We start from the raw sequence: 20,061 nt of genomic DNA, 5'->3' as shown, positions 1-20,061 counted from the left end.
TGACTGGTTGTGTGTCTCTATGTGTCAGCCCTGCGATAGTCTGGCGACCTGTCCAGGGTGTACCCTGCCTCTCGCCCGATGTCAGCTGGGATAGGCTCCAGCCCCCCCGCGACCCTCAAGAGGATGAAGCGGTTAGAAGATGAATGAATGAATGAATGTTCTTCAAGATGGAGAGAATGTTGAGTTCAAGATCTCATGGAGCAAGGTCCACAAAAGATTCCGAGCAAAACCAGTGGCTGTCCAGAAAGGATTACAGCTACATGAAGGCCATGGTGGCAGATGTTCTCTCCTCTGTGTCAGATTCAAACCATGGCATGGATATTGGACTGAACCAGACTCACATCATGGCTCCACCAGAGAGACCATCCAGATCACAGATCCTTTCTAAAACACAGCAGTTTTCACACTTTAAGTAGCGTTTGGTTTTAGATGGTCTCACAGTTTGTGTAACTTTACAAATCAAAATGTTTAATCGGACCTCTACGTGACATAATGAAGAAGTGTTTGATCTCAATTTCTTTATAAATGCATTGAAAGGAACTTTGTAATGGTTAAGAATTGTTTTGATATCAGTTTGATTGAATTTAAAGTGAAATCAGTTTTGATCCAGTGATTCCTGAGCGCAGCAGAGGAATGTTTACACATTCAGTTTCAGTTTACTTACCATCATTTACTAATATTTCATATATTTATCAATATTCAAATCTGAAAAACAAATCCTCTAAAGCAATCTTCAAATCTGATCATTAATAAATCAAAAAACAAATGAGAGATCTCTGCTGATATTCATATAATTTATTTACAACATTCAGAAATGTTTCATAGCTGTTTCAACATTATAAGTTATGAAAATCTCTCCATGATTCATCAGTTTCTATGTTGTCAATATCTACTTCCTGAAACCCTGTGTAGATGCCACTTGGTTCAGGGTAGATGTTTCTTATTTTAGCAACGGCACATGAAGGAATGACTCTGCGGATTCTTTTCCCCAGCCAGCCATGCATCCACCACGTAAACTGACGATATGCAGCACATCTACAAGACCTGCAAACAGAAATTCCACATTCATTTACTCTCTTCACAACATATGAAAATAGTTTGTGGTGTTTGATGTTTGGATTTAATGTTACCTATTGGTGACCCGGTTCCGGTTTCGGCAGTCCAGCACTCTCCCGGTCATGGAGACTGACGAGGGCAGCCCACAGCATGTCTCGGTTAAGACAAACTGCCCCGAAGTTGTTGTGTGCTGTGATGCACGGGATATCTTCAACAATGATCAAACTCGTAAGCATCTTGTCAGTGTGTTTTACTGTGTATCACAACATATAAAGCATACGACAGTGGTGGATGCTAATCTCTGAGATCATTGACATTGGATGACGTTTTACGGTACCTTGAACAGCTGCTGACAAAAATTGAAGCTCCTGACAACACACGCTCTCTCGCTCGGTTGTCATGGAGATGCAGTTTCCGAACTGACACCAGCTATTTTGTCTCACTCGCACCTCATGTCTCTGTTCGTCTACTACGCAGGGGCGGACTGGCCATCTGGAGGTTCTGGAGAATCACAGAACGGCTGGTACTCCAGGACAGCCGGCGGCCGCCACGCAGTCATCACCGTTTTTTGGTGGCAGCCTTTAAATTGGATGCCAGCCAGCCTATAGATATCTACGAGCCGGCCAGCCGCCAATCAAATTGAAGAAGAAGGAAGCGCATACTGTATGCGCACCAGTTGTTGTGGGCTGGGCCGAGTCAAAGTCCAGGGCTGTTTTTTAGTCCCAGTCCGCCCCTGCTACTACATCTTCGTGTTCTTCCTGTATATTTTCTGTGTTGTCCCCCTCGCTAGCTTGTCGCTCGGGTTCAAATTGAAACGGCTGAATAGCTGACATTTTTCGCGCAGTTGTCAGAAACAGCGGTTGCAACCATTTGACGTCACTACCCACACTGCATTACGACATAAACAACAATGGCGACCTACGACTGAAATTATATTTTCTTTTTTTTTTTAAACAAAGACTTCTACAATGTTATTTATATCAACTTAATATAACGGACACTAATATTGATGATATAAGGCCTACATGTCTAACTAGTCGGGGTTCCTTTTAACGTGACCAGTTCACGGAAGGACAAAATTGACAGATTTATGGACTTTATTAATCTACACTCAGAATCACACAAAACACCAGGTANTGACCTTATCCGTTATTTTCCACTCGTCAGAAACTTGAATGAACTCCCTTGCGCATGCATCTGCAAAGTGTCTTTCTTCGGTTTTCACCACTCCCAATGCGAACGAGTGCAGCTGCCATTTATCATCAATAAGGTTTCCTGTTACACCGAGGTAGTTTTGGTTATTCACCAATGTCCAGTGGTCGCCAGTCAATGCGATACACGGAGCTTGAGCCAACAGCTCCGTTTTCATTAGTTTCTCATTGTCATAGAGCTCATGGATTCTTGCGACAACAGTGCCCCTCGAAGGTGCTTTGTAAAATGGGTCACCTGAGGCAATCTGGACGATTTCCTGAAGCCCCCGATCTTCAACAATGCTGATGGGCCTGCAGTCCATAGCAACCCATTTAGAGATTGCATTTGTTAGTCTACTTGTTGTTGCTTTGTTGACAGGCTTACCTTGGCTGCACTGCGTTACTTTAAGTTGGCGGACCTGACTTCCAGCTAGCTCTGTGCTAGCGCCACTGCTAGTACTCACACCAGAAATGTGCTTGGCCTTGAGGTGATATTTAAGGCTTGTTGTGGATCGGTGGTATGATAAAACGTCACGGCAGTATTTGCAGACAACTTTGCTTTTATCTGAATTCCCACCTGGAGTTTTTTTAAACAGAAATTGATTCGGTAGAACGCCAATGTCCGACGCTTCCTCCTCTGCCATCCTTAGTCACTGCCAGGCTGCAGGTGTGGTGACCACAAACACAGACCACACAGACAGGCTCTACCTAGATCATGTGACGCGATTAATCATGCGTTAATTTTTCTTTAACGCGTTATTGTTTTCAGATTAATCGCACGCGTTAACGCGTAACGTTGACAGCCCTACTGTTAATACAAGAAACCTGGTTCATTTGTGCTGCAATTGGGTTCACTCTATACCCGTTACACCTGCATTGTATCCTGACCACATTGTATCTTTGCATTCATCAACGTTGTGTCTCTGCTATCGATCATCTTAACGTGACCAGTTCACGGAAGGACAAAATTGACAGATTTATGGACTTTATTAATCTACACTCAGAATCACACAAAACACCAGGTATAAACTGGCAACCCCTTTATGTAGAGTAGCGGGTGGAGCATCCCTTGATGAGGTTCCAGCTGAGCTCAATTACACCTGTCAGTTGCCTGATATCTGTGAAATGTCGCAGGTTTGGAGGGTGGATGTGTTTCTGTTGTGCCCTGGCGCATTTTTNTTGCTCTGAGTCAGTGACCGTCACACATGTTTATCAATCAGTATGCTAATGTAAGCAAGCATGAGGTGAGCCTGTTTCATTACAGGCACTAACGGAGTCACCAGTCTTAAATTAAAGGATGGGGTCGGGTCCAGTCTTAAAGGACTGGGTCGCAGACATGATCGTGGATAACTGTTGAGCTCTGGTAGTGAGCAGGTATGAGTCTGTAAAACTGGTGATGCAAATAAATCAACAGAGACGAGGTGTGGACAGAAGAAGCTGTTGTTGCTGTGGACACATAATACAAATGAGCAGAGGAGCATATGTGTGTGTGTCTTGTTGATAAAATCTGTCCCTCTGGTGTACTTTGCATACACGCCATCATCAGTTACATTTACTGCAGACTGTTTGGATACGAGGGACAAAACAACAACTTGACGGAAGGAACTGGTCCAGGTCACCGAGGGCTCGGAGCTGTCAGAGGTACATTCTCTAACATAACTTTGTTTCTGCTGTATGTAGTGATTCATGTGAGGAGATCAGATTGTAAACAGTCAGAAAAATAGATCTGAAGGATCAAAATGAGGCTGTGCAGTTTACTGCCGCTATATTTTACTGACCTGTGTTCTTCTCTTCCTCTCCTCCCTTAAAGAATTACTTTCCCCACAAAATCCCCATCAGTACACTGTAAAATATTTAACTGTGCATTTACAGTAAATTGTACACTGTAAAATATTTAACTGTGCATTTACAGTAAATTACAGGCAACTAGTTGCATCTACCAGTTGGACTTTAAGGTGATAATAATGTCATTTATTGTGAAATATTACAGGTACATATTGTAACTTAATGGAAATAATTTTCAGTGTCAGTGACTCACCTTGTGTTTCCTTGACTTCATGAAGAAAGATTTTCTGGCGTGCCTCCAGTGTTTCCTGTCCGGGGCGCAGAAGTGTTTTAACTCGTAACGTTTTAGTGAAGAGTCGTGTGTTCGGGGAGAACTGAGCGTACGGCTGGTTAAATCAGACTTGGATTATCCTGCAGGAGATGTCTGAGAGTTTGTAAACGGATGTTCTGATATAGTTTTGCTGTTGTTCCTCACAGAGCCCCGTGACTTTAATTCATTAAGAATATTCTCTTTTTCTCTCACGTCTCCACACTGAGCACTGAATCATTAATTTAATGTAACACACGGTGAGTCACTGACATACTAGTGGTCGTTTTGTGGGGGAAGTATTTCTTTGAATATAATTTTGACCTCTGTGTGTGTGTGTGTGTGTGTGTGTGTGTGTGTGTGTGTGTGTGTGTGTGTGTGTGTGTGTGTGTGTGTGTGTGAAAAATAAAAAACAGTCTGAGCTGGTAACAAACTCATTCATTAAAGATAGAGAATAAAGAATATGAGTTAAAGACTAATAAAAGAACTCTTCAGACGTTTGAGGGATGGAATCTGTATATTTAGAAAATGCTTTTATAAACTATCCTTATTGTGTCTATAGTTCTGTATGAATCCACTGAGACGTGTTTCCAGTGACGTGTGCAGTGAAATGATGACAGCTGAGATAGGCAAAAGACTTGTGTGAGTTGTGACGATATGTTTGCTGATGACATGTCAGGAACCCAACACCTCTCACAGTCCGTTAATATGTTTTAGTGTGAAATGAGAACATTGATTGAGAGGAGACAGCAGAGACAGACAGGACAGACAGAGATGGACATGACATGACCAAAATGTTGGTAGACGTGAACAAAGACGAGAACTCAGTCCGAACATAAAAAGATACTGCAGATGGTTCATCAGTCATGTGAACGTCCTCGTCGAGTACAGAGGACAGACAACACGTCCTAAACCAACGTACATTAATATTCAACATGACATTAAATTAGTGAAACAACTGGACCTCACAGCAGCACGTACGTCACCAGAACCTGTTGTATTACCTCAATGTTATTTAACATTATTAGCAGATAATGTGACATTTGATTTGATGTGACTGTGTGTGTAATAAGTGTGTGCTGTACGTTAGTGACGTCACTGAACAGTGTTAGAGATGAAACAACACGCTGCCTGATCTCTTCACCTACAGGTTCATCTCTGAAGAATGGAAGATTTACACAAGTACAACACTTCACACAACTACAGCTCTGATCTCAGCAACATCGGCTACACCTACTACAATGATATTGATAACCTTATGTTCAGCTTAAATGTGGTGACATACATAGTTCTTGTCATCGGCCTTCCTTTGACGCTGGTGGCCATCTATGCTCTTTTTTCTCAGGTATGAACATAATGATTTACTTCCTGTTTGTGTCATGTGTCTCTCTGTAGAGGATCTTGATCTGGGTCGGGGGTCAGGTGTCGGGGGGCTGAGATGAAGCGCTGTAATAACTTTACAGAATAATTTACTCCATATTACTCCAGACAGGAAGAAAGTAACATTTACAAAGAATGAAAAGAATAATGTAAAAGAAACTATCAGTGTAAAGTTAGTTTGATTGACACGTCTGAAAAGGAGCGGCAGGAAGTATGAACTTATCAAACCCCACCTCTTCTCCATAAGTCAGAGTGAAATCAAACAGACAGCTTCCTCATACAGATAAACCTCAGACCTTTATAAATATACACTTTTATTACCATTTCACTTTGTCACACAAAAATAACCTGTGGAAATATATAATGTTAATAACCAAGAAAAGACCAGAAAAATCAATTAAATTCTTTTTCAGCCAGCGATTCCTGTCACTGTGTGTGTGTGTGTGTGTGTGTGTGTGTGTGTGTGTGTGTGTGTGTGTGTGTGGTTGGGGCTAAATGTCCACATACTCAGCAGGTGGTTGGTTTTCTTTATCCTCTTCAACGTAGTAGAACGTAGTTACAGTGAATCATCAAAGACATTTTATTTCTATTGGTATATTTTACTTTATGTAAACATGTAAAAGGTGCAGTGTCCACACGTTCTGTGTAAAGTACAAATGCTACACTGACTACCACTCTGAGAATAACAAGCTGAAAATCAAATCTGATAAATGTTTTCCACGGTAACTAAATATCTACCTGATCTAGACATTCTCATAATCACTAAACATGTTTAATAGATTTTACTTACTTGAGTCTTGACACATCTGCTCTCATAAAACAAAGAGTGATTTAAAAAAAAAAAAAATTTGATTTATTTTGGATTAAAGACAGAAAGAGACAGTAATCCAAAGGATGACATGTTAAAGTGCAAGCACTTATTTCCAACATGGTCCTTGATGTTGACAAACAAACATATAAGACCAAAGACTAGACAGACCATCATACTAAGAAGCAAATGATTGGTCTAATGTTAATCCTAAGTATGTTACCTTTGATTGAGACACTATTTCAGTCCTGTTACACTTGACCTTTAGAGTATTTGAATTTGTAAATTTACTTTTAGTTACAAAAAGGATGGACTCTGTTTTACCCAGATGTATAGAAAGCTTGTTGTCTATAAGCCACTGGTTAACTGCCTCAAGCTTTTTGCTAAGAATATGCTCTATTTCCTTCACATCATTCCCTGGAACAAGTACGGCGGAGTCATCGGCATATAAAAGAAGCTTGCATATTGTCGCAGCTGACATATCGTTAATATGTATTAAAAATAATAGGGGTCCCAAGATAGAACCTTGGGGCATCCCACAAGTTATATCCTGGGGATCAGAAATGGTACCTTCAACGTCACAGACTTGAGTCCTTTCTGTGAGGTAAGAAAGAGAACCATTTAAGTGTTAATTCACTATAGTCTATACACTGCAGTTTTAAAAGTAGTATTTCATAGTTGACGGTATCGAACGCTTTTTGCAAATCAATAAGTATCATACCAACATAGTTTCCTTTATTTTAATTTAATTAATTTTTAATTTTATATACTTTATTAATCCCCCCGAGGGGAAATTCAATTTTTCACTCTGTTTGTCAATTACACACAGGTCCGAACACACACATGCACAAACTGGACCTATACATGCACTAAGTGGAGAGATGTTAGAGTGGGCTGCCCATGACAGGCGCTCCAAGCGGTTGGGGGGTTCGGTGCCTTGCTCAGGGGCACCTCGGCAGGAGGTGAACTGGCACCTCTCCAGTTACCAGTCCACGCTCCATATTTTGGTCCGGATGGGGACTTGAACTGGCGACCCTCCAGTTCCCAACCCAAGTCCCTATGGACTGAGCTACTGCCGCCCTTTATTAGTGTTCAGATGAATATAATCAAAGAGATGAATGAGACAGGTGTCAGTAGAGTATGTTGCTCTAATGCCAGACTGAAATTCATACAACAACTTTTGCCTGATGAGATTCTCCTCCACCTGCTCATCCACAATACGCTTGAATACCTTTGATATAGTAGTCAGAATTGAAACTGGTCGATAATTTCCAACCTCTGATCTGCTAATTTTCTTGAAAAGGGGGACCACCCTTCCACTCTTCATTTCATTTGGAAACACACCCTGCCTTAATGATAGATTTATGACATGCATAAGAATACTAGCTGTTACACCAGCACCATCTCTCAAGAACCTGGAGGGAATAAGATCCAGTCCAGTGGCCTTATTCACTGACAGGGTGGATAGGCACATTCTTACCTTGTCTTCTGAGACAGGGCTTATTTGCTTTTATAAAAAGAGTTCACAAAAGTCTTGCCATATATACCTGAAGCAAGAGGCAACTTATTATCCAGACTGGCAGCAACCGTTGTAAAATATTATTAAACTGACAGGCAACCTGCTGCTGTGTCAAAACACAACTCATCCGTAATGGCTAGTGCAATATTACCAGACTTTGACTTTGATTTTGCAGTGGAGCCCATGTCAGGAAGTACTTTCCATAGTTTTTTTAGGATTATGTGAGTTTGCAGCAATAGAATTATTATAAAATTCAGACTTTGCTTTTTGTACCATATAGCTAGCCTGAGTCTGAAAATACACGAGTCATAGTCAGTGCTAAGTTTGGAATTTTTGAACTTTTTAAAACATCTATCACGTTGTCTGATCAGATCAACGATTTCAGATGTTATCCAGCTTGCGCCATGCGACCATATCAAGTGCAGCTATGAAATGCTGCTTAAACAGATCCCAGGCACTATTAACATCATTACTTTCCAGAACATCAGACCAGTCTCTCTCAGATAGTCTTTGATTGAACCCTTCAACTGTATATTGTTTGGTGCATCTGTGCTTGATAGAACGATGGTCAGTTAGTGGTTGTGACTTGATTTTCTTAGGTGTACAAAAAATAGCATTATAGGAAGCAGTAACTCCACCCACGCTGCCTCTAAACCCTCTCACCAGTAAGCTCGACCTCAACGTCTTGAATGGAACAGTCAAGCCAGGTCTCCGATACAGCAATCACAGCAGCCTTAGATGTAGACGCAAGGTGTCCAACTTCCTCAAGCTTAGGCAGGAGACTCCTTGCATTCACGTGGATAAAGTGCAGTCCTTTTCGGGTAAATACAGGCTCACAGTCACTCTCATTATCCATTGAGCTGACAGTCGCATATTGATTCACCCATGTCATCAAAGACGTTTGCATGACACATTTTTTCCAGACAGCACCGATTACAAGCTAGGGGAATGTCTGAGTTAGTCCTGACAGCCATATTGTTCACTTTCGGTGAAATATTCCTGCATTTTATGTGAACAAAAATGTCACAAAAGTCACAAGCAACAGCTTTAGCGTTTGCTCTCACCACCTTCCCACAGTTTGGGCAGCCACCGCTGCTGTTGGTATTTAGCCGGTGTTTCAGCTGCAAGTTGTTTGGGCCCGGGCACTGATGAATATCTGTGGATAGCAGCAGACAGATGGATAATATAGTGCCGTAGGCATCAGGTCGTTGCGTTCCCCAAACTTTACTTGCTCTAGTAGCAGCTTTGGACTGCCTGGTGATCAGAGCAACACTGCCATATCCAAAAAGTTTGTCAGCATTAACTGACTAACGACAGACTATGTTCAAATGCACTCGCACAGATGCGCTACATTCATAATACTTGTCGCTATCATTAAAACGAAATCCTAATATGCTTAAAACCAACACATAAACTGATATTGCTGCCAATGCTCCGTGCGCACCTGGCACACTTGACGCCATCTTACCTGACGCCAAAGAGATGAGCTCGACAGTCTACAGGTTGGGTGAGCTCACGACCAGAAGGCCGGACCTATGAACACATTTACTGTCCAACAGCAGTGGAAGGATAAACAACACAAGGATTAACACTGACGATGTTAACCTGTGTTTTTTTTCTTGTAAATCTTTACAGATTTATTTTAGGACAGTTAAAAGTGATGTTTTAATCTTGCAGCTGTGGGCCGTAGAGGTTTATATGAAATGCAAACTGTATGTAATGAACAGAGAGTTTCACCTCACAAACACAAACATGACACTCTCCGGTCTGAACCTTCTGTTTGATAAATACAGCACACGTGTCTGAGACAGACGGCATCATATCAGTGTCTGAACAGCTGCAGAAGCTGCAGCACATCTGGTCCTTGGTCTTGAGGTGGAGTTCAGAACATGTTGACAGCTGCTCGTTCACTTTGTTTCCCTGCAGGTGAGAAATGATAACGTCACTCCCATCTACGTCATCAACCTCCTCATCTCTGACCTCATTCAGTTCTGCTGCATGATTGCTGTCATGGTGCCACCTGAGGACAGTCTCCCGGCGCTGATCAAAGGCCATACTCGGTTCGCCAGTGTTGGCTTCATGGTGTGTATCGCCATGGAAAGGTATCTATCTGTCTCTTCAGTGTGTGCAGAGCTCCTTCTGTCTGATCACCGTATTACTGCAGAATTCTGAAGACATGTCTGTCTTGTGTTGCAGGTATTTTGCCATCGTCTTCCCACTGTGGTACCGCTTCAGACAAACCATCAAGACCTCTGTGCTGGTCTGCGTCATGGTCTGGGTCCTTCCTCTCATCTGTACCCTCCCTAAATTAATCTGCAGTTCTGCTAATGCCAACTTAATCGCAGGCATCTTTTTACTTCTTCCCCTCCCACTGCTCATATTCTTCGTGGGTGGGACCCTCAGAGCTCTGTCTGCTTCCATCTCGGTCCGCTCTGATGAAAAACGACGAATTGCAGGAATGTTGGTCCTGGTGCTGCTGATTTACATCTTGCTGTTCCTGCCCTCCATCATTTTCTGCATGGCAGAAGAACTGGTTAATGACACTGTTTCATCACTGTCTCTTGTGTTCATCAGGTTGTGTCCTCTTGCAGATTTAGTTCTGTATGTTTTCATGAGGAAAGGGACCTCTGTGAGTTGTTGCAGAATGGACAGCAATGAAATCAGAAGTCCAGCAGTAGCAGTGGTGATGACGTGTCCACAGTCAGCTTCACGTAGGCAGAGACAGAGACAGACTGGGACATAGACAGAGACAGAGACAGGGACAGAGACAGAGACAGAGACAGAGACATGCAGGCAGACAGAAAGGACAGATTCTGTCTGATAAGGTTTCCAGTGAGACACCTGACTGTAGATACGAGGATGCCTCGTCCTGACTCTGCTGTGGGAGTTCTGCTTGCTGGTTTGTTAACCTTGCTGTGGTTCACTGTGACGCCTTCAACAACTGGAAGTCTGTTCTTTATTAGTCTGTGAGCTGATGTCTGTCATTATTATCCTTTNCATCGGCTACACCTACTGCAATGATATTGATAACCTTATGTTCAGCTTAAATGTGGTGACATACATAGTTCTTGTCATCGGCCTTCCTTTGACGCTGGTGGCCATCTATGCTCTTTTTTCTCAGGTATGAACATAATGATTTACTTCCTGTTTGTGTCATGTGTCTCTCTGTAGAGGATCTTGATCTGGGTCGGGGGTCAGGTGTGTGTGTGTGTGTGTTTGGTTGGGGCTAAATGTCCACATACTCAGCGGGTTGTTGGTTTTCTTTATCCTCTTCATCTGTATCTTCGTCATTTGCATCAGCACATCTCTCTCCATTTTGGAAAATAGTGATAATAAAAAACCGAAATAACAATAATGATAATAATAATAACAATAATAATAATAATAATATTGTATCAGATAAGCTGAGGAACTAGACGGGGCTGTGGACTCAGTCTTCAGGGTCAAGAACACAGTATTTTACAGGCTTAATGATTTCAATGTAAATGAATCCTAACTTTATTTACACTGGACGCTACAAAACTGTCTGACGGAGCAGGGGCCTCATTTATAAAGCTTGCTTACGCACAAAACGGGGCTTGAAAGTGGCGTACGCCACTTCCCACGCAAAGGTTGCGATTTATAAAAATAAACTTGGCGGGAGAATGTGCGCACCTGTAAGCAAACTCTGAGTCATGCGTGCGCACATTTTGGAAAAACTGGGAAGTGGCGACGCAGACGGCGAGGTGGAGAAGTGGAGTCAGATTTTTATTGATGTCTCACACAAATTTAATGTCACGCTATATCCACCTTAGATCCACGTTATCATTGAAATTAAATCCAGCAGCCTTATTTTGCGCTTGGAGTGAGAGATAATTGTTTCATAAAAACATTGTAAAATCCAACTCAAATCCTGAATTGAAATTCTTTCTAAATACGTATTTAATCCGCACTGCCTCTAACGTCTCATTGTCCACTCTGTGAGCGCAGGAGGGGGAGAGGACGGCGCGACTGCATGGAATATATTCATTTATTTATTTAGCTAAATATTTCCAGTGCATTTATCATGTCTCGAAATACAGCCATTAAGCACAACTCATTTCATCAGCCCAACTTAGACATGTGCTGTTCATGACAAAACCGGCATGAAGAAACGTGTTCGCCTGTTACACTTTCATCTTTGAATTGTATTTCAAATTACACGTTGTATTTTGGGACAGGGATACCACTGGTTCATGCTGTAATTCAGGCCGGGTGTCTGATCAGACTGATTGCCATAAACATATAAATACTGCGGTGACCCTCGTGCGTAATTGCGCAAGATGGCACTGGCACATCCTCCTTTTTGCCTCCACCTTTAATAAATGTGATTCTTTATGTCGCACATCAATGTCAAACATCCTCAAATTTAAAAGCAACACATTAACTAAATGTTGGTAAAGGAGGAGAAATATTTGGTCTACCTTTAGATCAGACCACTTTTTGTTTTTTCTCTGTCACTGTCGGTGCAGTCTCACAGACACAGCTGACAGCATCAGCAGCGTTGATGTGTTGCCACTTTTTTTGCTTTCTTTCATTAGTGATCCCGCTGCTGTGGCCACCAAATAAAATCTTTCCTCAGTCCTCCACCTCCCGTTAAAGGGTCTCTAGCTCAGTCTCCCAGAAATTCCGTTTTTTGGTTTGTTTCTCACACCTGTCGCCGTGACTCACACAACGAGAGAACACTCGCATGCCGGCTTATTTATATGCAGATCGCATTCACGAGGTGATTTGCATGACCATTTATGGTTGAACTAGGGCGTGTAGAGGGCGGAATATGAGGCGGATCTGGGTGCGCACAACTCCAGGAGGTCTGTGATTTATAAAGAGAACATTGCGTGCAAGTGTGCGTGCGCACGGTTTATAAATCAGATCATTTTTTGGCGCACGCCATTTTCAGCTTTTGAGCGCACGTCAACTTTTAGTATGAATCCTAAGCACTCTTTTATAAATGAGGCCCCTGATGTTTATTCTACTCATCATACTAAAGGAACACCTGCACCCCCCCCCCCCAACACTTACATCCCCACATTCACAAAGGTGTGTGAGGTAGGAGGGGGCCTGGTTGTTGAGTGCTTTGTGTGTGAGGAGGAGGATTTTGAATTGTATGCGATGTGTGATGGGAGCCAGTGTAGGTTTTGGAGGACGGGCAAGGCAAGGCAAGTTTATTTGTAGAGCACAATTCGTACACAAAGTAATTCAAAGTGCTTTACAGAACAAGAAAATGCATTAAAATCACAATACAAAATAAAAACATAAATAATCATTATAAAATGAACTTTAAAAGAGAAGAGTGCAGATAAGATCCTTTCAGTCATATGCACAGTGAAATAGAGCTGTTTTGAGCCTAGATTTGAACATTGTCAGAGTAGAGGCCTGTCTCACATCTTCAGAAAGACTGTTCCAGATTTTAGCTGCATAAAACTGGAATCCTGATTCCCCATGTTTAGTCCTGACTCTGGGCACCAGCAGGAGGCCGGTCCCTGAGGTCCTCAGAGTCCGAGATGGTTCGTATGGCACTAACATGTCAGAGATGTACTTTGGTGCTAGGCCGTGGAGAGACTTGTACACAAGCAGAGCTGCTTTAAAGTCTATTCTCTGAGCCACAGGAAGCCAGTGTAGAGACCTGAGCACAGGACTAATGTGCTCGTGCTTCCTGGTTCTGGTCAGGACCCGAGCAGCAGCATTCTTGATGTACTGCAGCTGTCTTACGGCCCGTTTGGAGAGGCCAGTGAGCAGGCCGTTACAGTAGTCTAACCTACTAGAGACAAATGCATGGATCAGTCTCTCCAAGTCAGGTTTAGACACTATACCTTTGATTTTGGCAATGTTTGTTAGATGGTAAAAAGCTGCTGATGTTATTGATTTGATGTGGCTGTTAAAGTTCAAGTCTGAGTCCATTATTACCCCGAGATTTCTAACCTGATTTGTAGGTTTTAGAGAGAGAGACTGGAGGTGACTGCTGACACTTTCTCTTTGTTTCTGTGGACCAAATACGATGACTTTAGCTGGAGAAAGTTGTTTTGCATCCACACACTGATGATGTGGTCTCGGGAGCGGGTGTGGGTGAGCAGACGGGCAGCGGAGTTCTGGATGTATTGAAGTTTATTGAGGAGTTTGAATGATGAGCCATAGTGGATGCTACAGTTTGGATGTGATAAATGTGTGGATGAGGGTTTCTGCAGCAGAGAAGGTGAGTGAGGGGCGGAAACAGGCGATGTTCTTGAGGTGGAAGAAGGCAGTCCTGGGGCCTCATGTACAAAGACTTGCGTGGATTTCCTACTAAAACATGGCGTACGCTTAAATCCAGAAAACGTCGTACGCACAAAAACATCCAGATGTATGAATCTGTGCGTACGCATGAATCCAGGTACATTTCTTTTGTACATCCCAATCAACGTGGAATTGAGCGCACATGTTGGAAGAGAGAATGAATAATACGCCTTCTGTCAAATTTAAAGATGATGGATGGTGACCTTTGACCTACTTCACCCACCCCCCCAGCAGTCGGAGCTCTAGAGACATTATGCTTGTGAAAAAAACGCTGTTTTAGAAGACTCCTCCTTTTTCAAAAACCCCTCTCTCCCTCCCTCCCTCCCTCCCTCCATACCAATGCGTTTAAAAAAGCTACGACGGGCGGACTAGTTAAAAACGACCGACAGACTCTGAAAAAACATGTCTCTCCCGCCTTCATCAGCTCCTTCATCGCCAGAGGCCGACCTTATCAGGCCTTCTTCTGCACCGCTGTCGCTGAGGCATTGGGCCTCTCCTTCTCCGCCGCTGCAGCCGTCCCAGGGCTTTCCTCCTAGTCCTCCTCCATCGACTCCAACAGCGCCCGATTCACCCGACAGCGATGGTTCTTCTTCACGGCCCGCTCCTGCCGCAGCAGGCGTGCGAACCGGACCTCCTTGTAAAGGAATGCACGATGAAACGGACTCGGTGCTGTCTGCGGCATTTCTGAATACAGTGAGAGCCGTAGTGAGTAAACTGCTGCTGTATGTTTTGGCATTGTGGCTTGTGATTTCCTGCTGCATGACTTTAAGACGATGAGACGCATCGAACACTCAATCGCCAAGATTTACAACACGATGACCGAAGGGGACGAGGAAAAGATTGACATCATAGACCAAGCTCTGGAGCTTTGGCTTATAGAGTGAAAATGAGTCACTACTGGACTAAACTCGTAACGCGTGTAGAGGAACACGTTGTCATTTGTCATTTAATCCGTGTTTTGGATCAGGTTATTAAAAACAAAATGACTGTGAATCATGCAGGTTTGAACAGAGACGTTAAAGTAACTCGATTGGAATGCATGTTGGATATAGTTAGGTCCCAATCTGTACATACACCCTGGGATGTGTTGGTACGGTCCACACTGCAACTTGTAAAAGACATTCGGTGGCCGATGCATTCTACAAATGCCTCAAACGTAAGCCATTTGCTTACTCTGCACACTTTGTTTGTAGACGCAGTGAGTTGTTTCATACGAGGCAATAACGTACCTGCGGACACCTTGACAGAATTGAGAAGGTTGCATTATTATATTCGCATTATCCACGGGACCTCTGCCATGAATTTGCTCTCGTCTGCTTTAGCCTAATGCTATGTTGCTGTTGTTGTTTGTAACCGTGTATAGCTCATATAACTTAAATGTTTGTAACCGTGTATAGCTCATATGTCTTAAATGTTTGAATCATGTATACCTCGTATAACTTGCGATTGTTTTTGTTTTAAAATAAATGTTTTGGTAAGCGAGCGGTTGTGTTCATTATTGATTTAACATGTCGGAGAAACGTGTCATGAAAAAAGTTTATTACGACCCGTCTCACCCGGGTAGTTTAGGAGGAGTCGAACGACCCCGCAGGGCCGTACAAGATGAGACGGGGAAAAGAGTAAACCCTGACCGAGTCAGAGAATTTTTAGCCGAGCAAGACGCATACACTCTGCATAAACCTGCCAGAATACATTTTCCCAGAAATAGGGTTTTTGTACCGCGACCTGAACCAATTTCAAGCAGACCTCTGAAAGACCCCTGAAAAGTTACAAACGGACGCGGGTAAAGAATTCTTTGACAGGACTTTTAAGGCGCTGATGGATAAATGCGGTATTAAACATTCCGCCACGGCCAGTGATCTGAAGGCCTCGGTGATTGAGAGATTTAACCGTACGTTGAAAACTAGAATGTGGAGATATTTTACAGCCAAAAACACCGGCAGGTACGTAGACGTCCTGCAGGACTTGGTTAAAAGCTATAATAACGGCTATCACACGAGTATAAAAATGACGCCTATGCAAGTGACGTCCGAGAACACCCTGCTTTTTCAAGTTTCAAGTTTTTCAAAACCTGTACGGCTCGATCCCCCTGAGCTTCCAAGAAAAGTTAAAGATGAATTTTAAACAGGGAGATCTGGTGAGAATATCTAAAGTGAGAGGCGTGTTTGATAAGAAATATGAGCAGAGTTATACCGACGAGGTGTTTACGGTGGCCGAGTGCGTACCCCGAGTACCCCCCATGTACAAACTGAAAGATTATGACGGAGAACCTATCCGGGGTACGTTTTACGAAGCGGAGCTGCAAAAAGTAAAGATACTGCGAGACAAGAGCTACGCGGTGGAAGAAATTTTGGACCAACACGTCATCGGCGGAGAAAAACAAGCGTTGGTACGCTGGAAAAACTGGCCCGAGAAATTCAACAGCTGGGTAAAGGTCGGCGAGCTGAAAAATCTATAAGAGCACGCCGTACGTCAGATTCGTATTCATTTCATTTCATCATGTCTCAGATCTCAGGCGGTGAGGGGTTTTACATTACCCTGCCCTCCAACGCCAGCGTGCACGTATTTAAAAATAATACTGGCTCCAGTTTCCACGTCGACTTGGCGCAACATATTGACTTGGAGGGCCCATGGCAAGTGGCCTTGACAGAGATTTTGTACCCGCACACGTGGCATAACATTCCTCAAGACGCGGCCTACTTTGAGTGGAAAAAGAAACCCGCGACACCCGACGGGGTGACCGTAGTCAACCGTCGAAGGTCAAGTTCATTACGCCAACTTTGAGCAGCTCAAGGCCGGGCTAAACACACATCTTAGAGTCGTCAACAGCGACATTTTTTTAGCGTTTAACAACATCCAAAAAAGATTTGAATTTCAGGCAGGCGGTCAGTATCATCTGCGCGTTTTTCCGCCCGCGGCTTACATATTGGGCATGAAATCGGGAGAATGGTTCACGTTCGACGCCAGGTTGGCGCCCCACCCGGCCGATATAAAAGCGGGGAATTACCACCTTTACTGCTACAGCGACGTGGTAAGTCATCAGCTTGTAGGCGATGCCTAAGCTCCGCTCTTGAGGACCGTCCCTATACAAGGGACGTACGGAGACGTCATCACGCCTCGTATCTACCGGTCATCAAGAAACACATTGAAAGAATCCATGTTGAGATTAAGACAGATCAAAATAAGCCGGTAAACTTTACCTTTGGCAAGACTATCGTGAAACTCCATTTCAGACCCGCAAAGACCTCGTTGAAACCATGACCCCTTACCACAATCCTCGTCGCTTTGTGAGCTACTATGAAAACCAAGCGGGCGGAGCCCTCCCCGGTTTTTACGGCTCCCCCGTCATGTACGGACGAGGGATAGGGTCTATATTTTAAAGATTATTCCGTTTCGTGTCCCCTATTGTGAAAAAAGGTTTTGCCATTGCTAAGCCTCATCTCAGGTCGGCCGCTAAAAACATAGCCTCGGAGGTCATAAGCCACGCCGTAGGTAAAATAACGGGTCAAAACTCTGATCAGACGTCTCAAGAAGGATCCGGGGGTATTATGGTTTTGGCTAGAAGAGCGAGAAAGAGACCTCCGGGGGAGCGCGTTTCACGAGGATCTAAAAAACGTCCATGCTCCGCCAAGGGCAAGTCAGTCGGTACAAGAGGCGCTACGGGAAACAAGTCTACCCGGAGCCCCGCAGCGGCGGCGATAAGGTCCGGCGATATCTTTTAGGAAAAAAAACAAAAACAAAACAAAAAAAACAAAAAACAAAACACAAAAAAACAAAACACAAAAAAACAAAACAAAAAACAAAACACGGCTCTTTTACATCACAAATCGGCCGAGTGCAGCATGGCGGAGCTGGATTTATTTTCAGCCCCCATGACGCAGCTGTCTATCGACGAAAAGCTCTACACAGAGATTTTGCCTTTATTGGCCATTACCGACTCGGGGCCTATAGAGTTTTTCATTCCCGGAAACGGCGAAAAATATTTGGATTTGAACAACACCTTGCTACACCTGCGACTGAAAATTACCACAGCGGACAGTACGAACCTGGATAATGACGCGCCCGTAGGCCTCGTGAATTATCCTCTGAATACCATTTTCAGTCAGTGCAACGTTATTCTCGGCGATAGATTGATATCGCAATCCAGTGCCACACACCCGTACAGAGCCATGATTGAAGCCCTCCTCAACTTTTCAGAAGATTCTCTAAAAAGTCAGTTTACCGCCGGGTTATTTTACAAAGACACGGCAGGCTCAATGGATTCTGTGGTGACAAATAACGGACCTAACAAAGGTCTCAATGGATTCTGTGGTGACAAATAACGGACCTAACAAAGGTCTGGTGAAGAGAGCTCGGTTCACTGCTAATTCCCGCGAGCTTCACCTGTTGGGCCCTCTCCACGCCGACATACTTTTCTGCGAGAGGCTTCTCTTGAACTCTGTGGATCTGAGAATTAAACTGACCCGCGCTAGCATCGCCTTCTGTCTCATGCAAGCCGCTAACGCTAATTTTAAATTAAAAATATCGGGCGCTTCTTTGTTTGTCAAGAAAACAACCGTTTCCCCCGCGATGCGTCTGGGTCACACGGCGGCCCTGTTGAGGGGTAACGCGCTCTATCCTTTGTCCCGCGTCAACGTGAAAACGTACTCCATCCCGGAAAATACTCGAGTATGTAATCAAGAAAATCTCTTTTTGGGCACAATGCCGAAATATGTAGTGTTGGCTATGGTGAACCACGAAGCCTTTACGGGAAAAAGTGACCTGTCGCCCTTCAACTTTGCTCACAACGATGTGGAATACTTGGCCCTCTGTCGGGATGGTAGACAGGTGCCCGCCAAAGCTTTCCAGCCTCAATTTGACCAAGGCCAGTTAGTCAGAGAGTTTTACAACATGTATACGGCCACGGGAAGACACCTGAAAGATTTGCCGCTGGGCATCCACAGGGAGGATTTTAACCAGGGGTACTCGTTGTTTGTGTTTAATCTCAATGCGGCCAAAGACGCAGACACCTTGTCCCTGGTCTCCAACGGGTGTTTGAGGTTGGAAATGAGATTCAGAGTTCCCCTGCCGCATACAACCACTCTGATCGTGTACGCGTGTTATGAGAGTATCAACTCCAAACGTCACGTGCTGGTGGATTATTATTGAGAAAAGAAAGAAAGAAAAGAAAGAATATGAATAACCACCAATTGGAAGGTGTCATGCGTCATTTACTGGGAGATGCGTTTTGCGGCGTGTGGGCTTCGGACCAACTACCGGCGCTGACGCACTCATTCAGACGTCCCGCCTACATGATCGTCAACACGCACCCTAGTCATCAGCCCGGAGAACACTGGCTAGCGCTCACTCTGGACCAAGACGGGAGCGCCACTTTTTTAAACTCGTTCGGACTACCGCCCGACTTTGTCTATTACCCGAAAACCGTGTTACAATTTTTAAAAAGCCGTTGTAAGAAAAAATTACTGTACCAGAAAAGACAACTTCAAGACGTCGCGTCGACCGCCTGCGGACAGCATTGTGTTTATTATTTATGTCATGACGTCGTAAAAAATGATCAATCAATCAATCAATCAATTTTATTTATAAAGCCCAATATCACAAATCACAATTTGCCTCACAGGGCTTTACAGCATACGACATCCCTCTGTCCTTATGACCCTCGCAGCGGATAAGGAAAAACTCCCCAAAAAAAACCCTTTAACGGGGAAAAAAAAACGGTAGAAAC

The 20,061-nt window shown here is 43.7% G+C and overlaps 2 protein-coding genes across 2 annotated transcripts in view; both read left to right on the top strand.

The window, feature by feature from the left end:
• Window positions 1-5,503: 5,503 nt before the first annotated feature.
• Window positions 5,504-10,760, top strand: LOC126398545 (G-protein coupled receptor 4-like). The gene is given in 4 exon segments (XM_050057976.1): window positions 5,504-5,683; window positions 9,972-10,147; window positions 10,242-10,707; window positions 10,710-10,760. Coding segments are annotated over 4 exon segments (873 nt in total).
• A 259-nt stretch (window positions 10,761-11,019) lies between these two features.
• Window positions 11,020-20,061, top strand: part of LOC126398544 (G-protein coupled receptor 4-like) — a 28,882-nt gene continuing 19,840 nt past the window's right edge. Inside the window, exon 1 of the mRNA XM_050057975.1 lies at window positions 11,020-11,166. Within this exon, the coding sequence (XP_049913932.1) occupies window positions 11,020-11,166 (147 nt within the window). The remainder of the gene's footprint in view (window positions 11,167-20,061) is intronic.

This window comes from Epinephelus moara, chromosome 12, assembly GCF_006386435.1.
Source record: "Epinephelus moara isolate mb chromosome 12, YSFRI_EMoa_1.0, whole genome shotgun sequence".
Classification (NCBI taxonomy): Eukaryota; Metazoa; Chordata; class Actinopteri; order Perciformes; family Serranidae; genus Epinephelus; species Epinephelus moara.
This window is presented reverse-complemented; position numbering and strand designations above follow the sequence as displayed.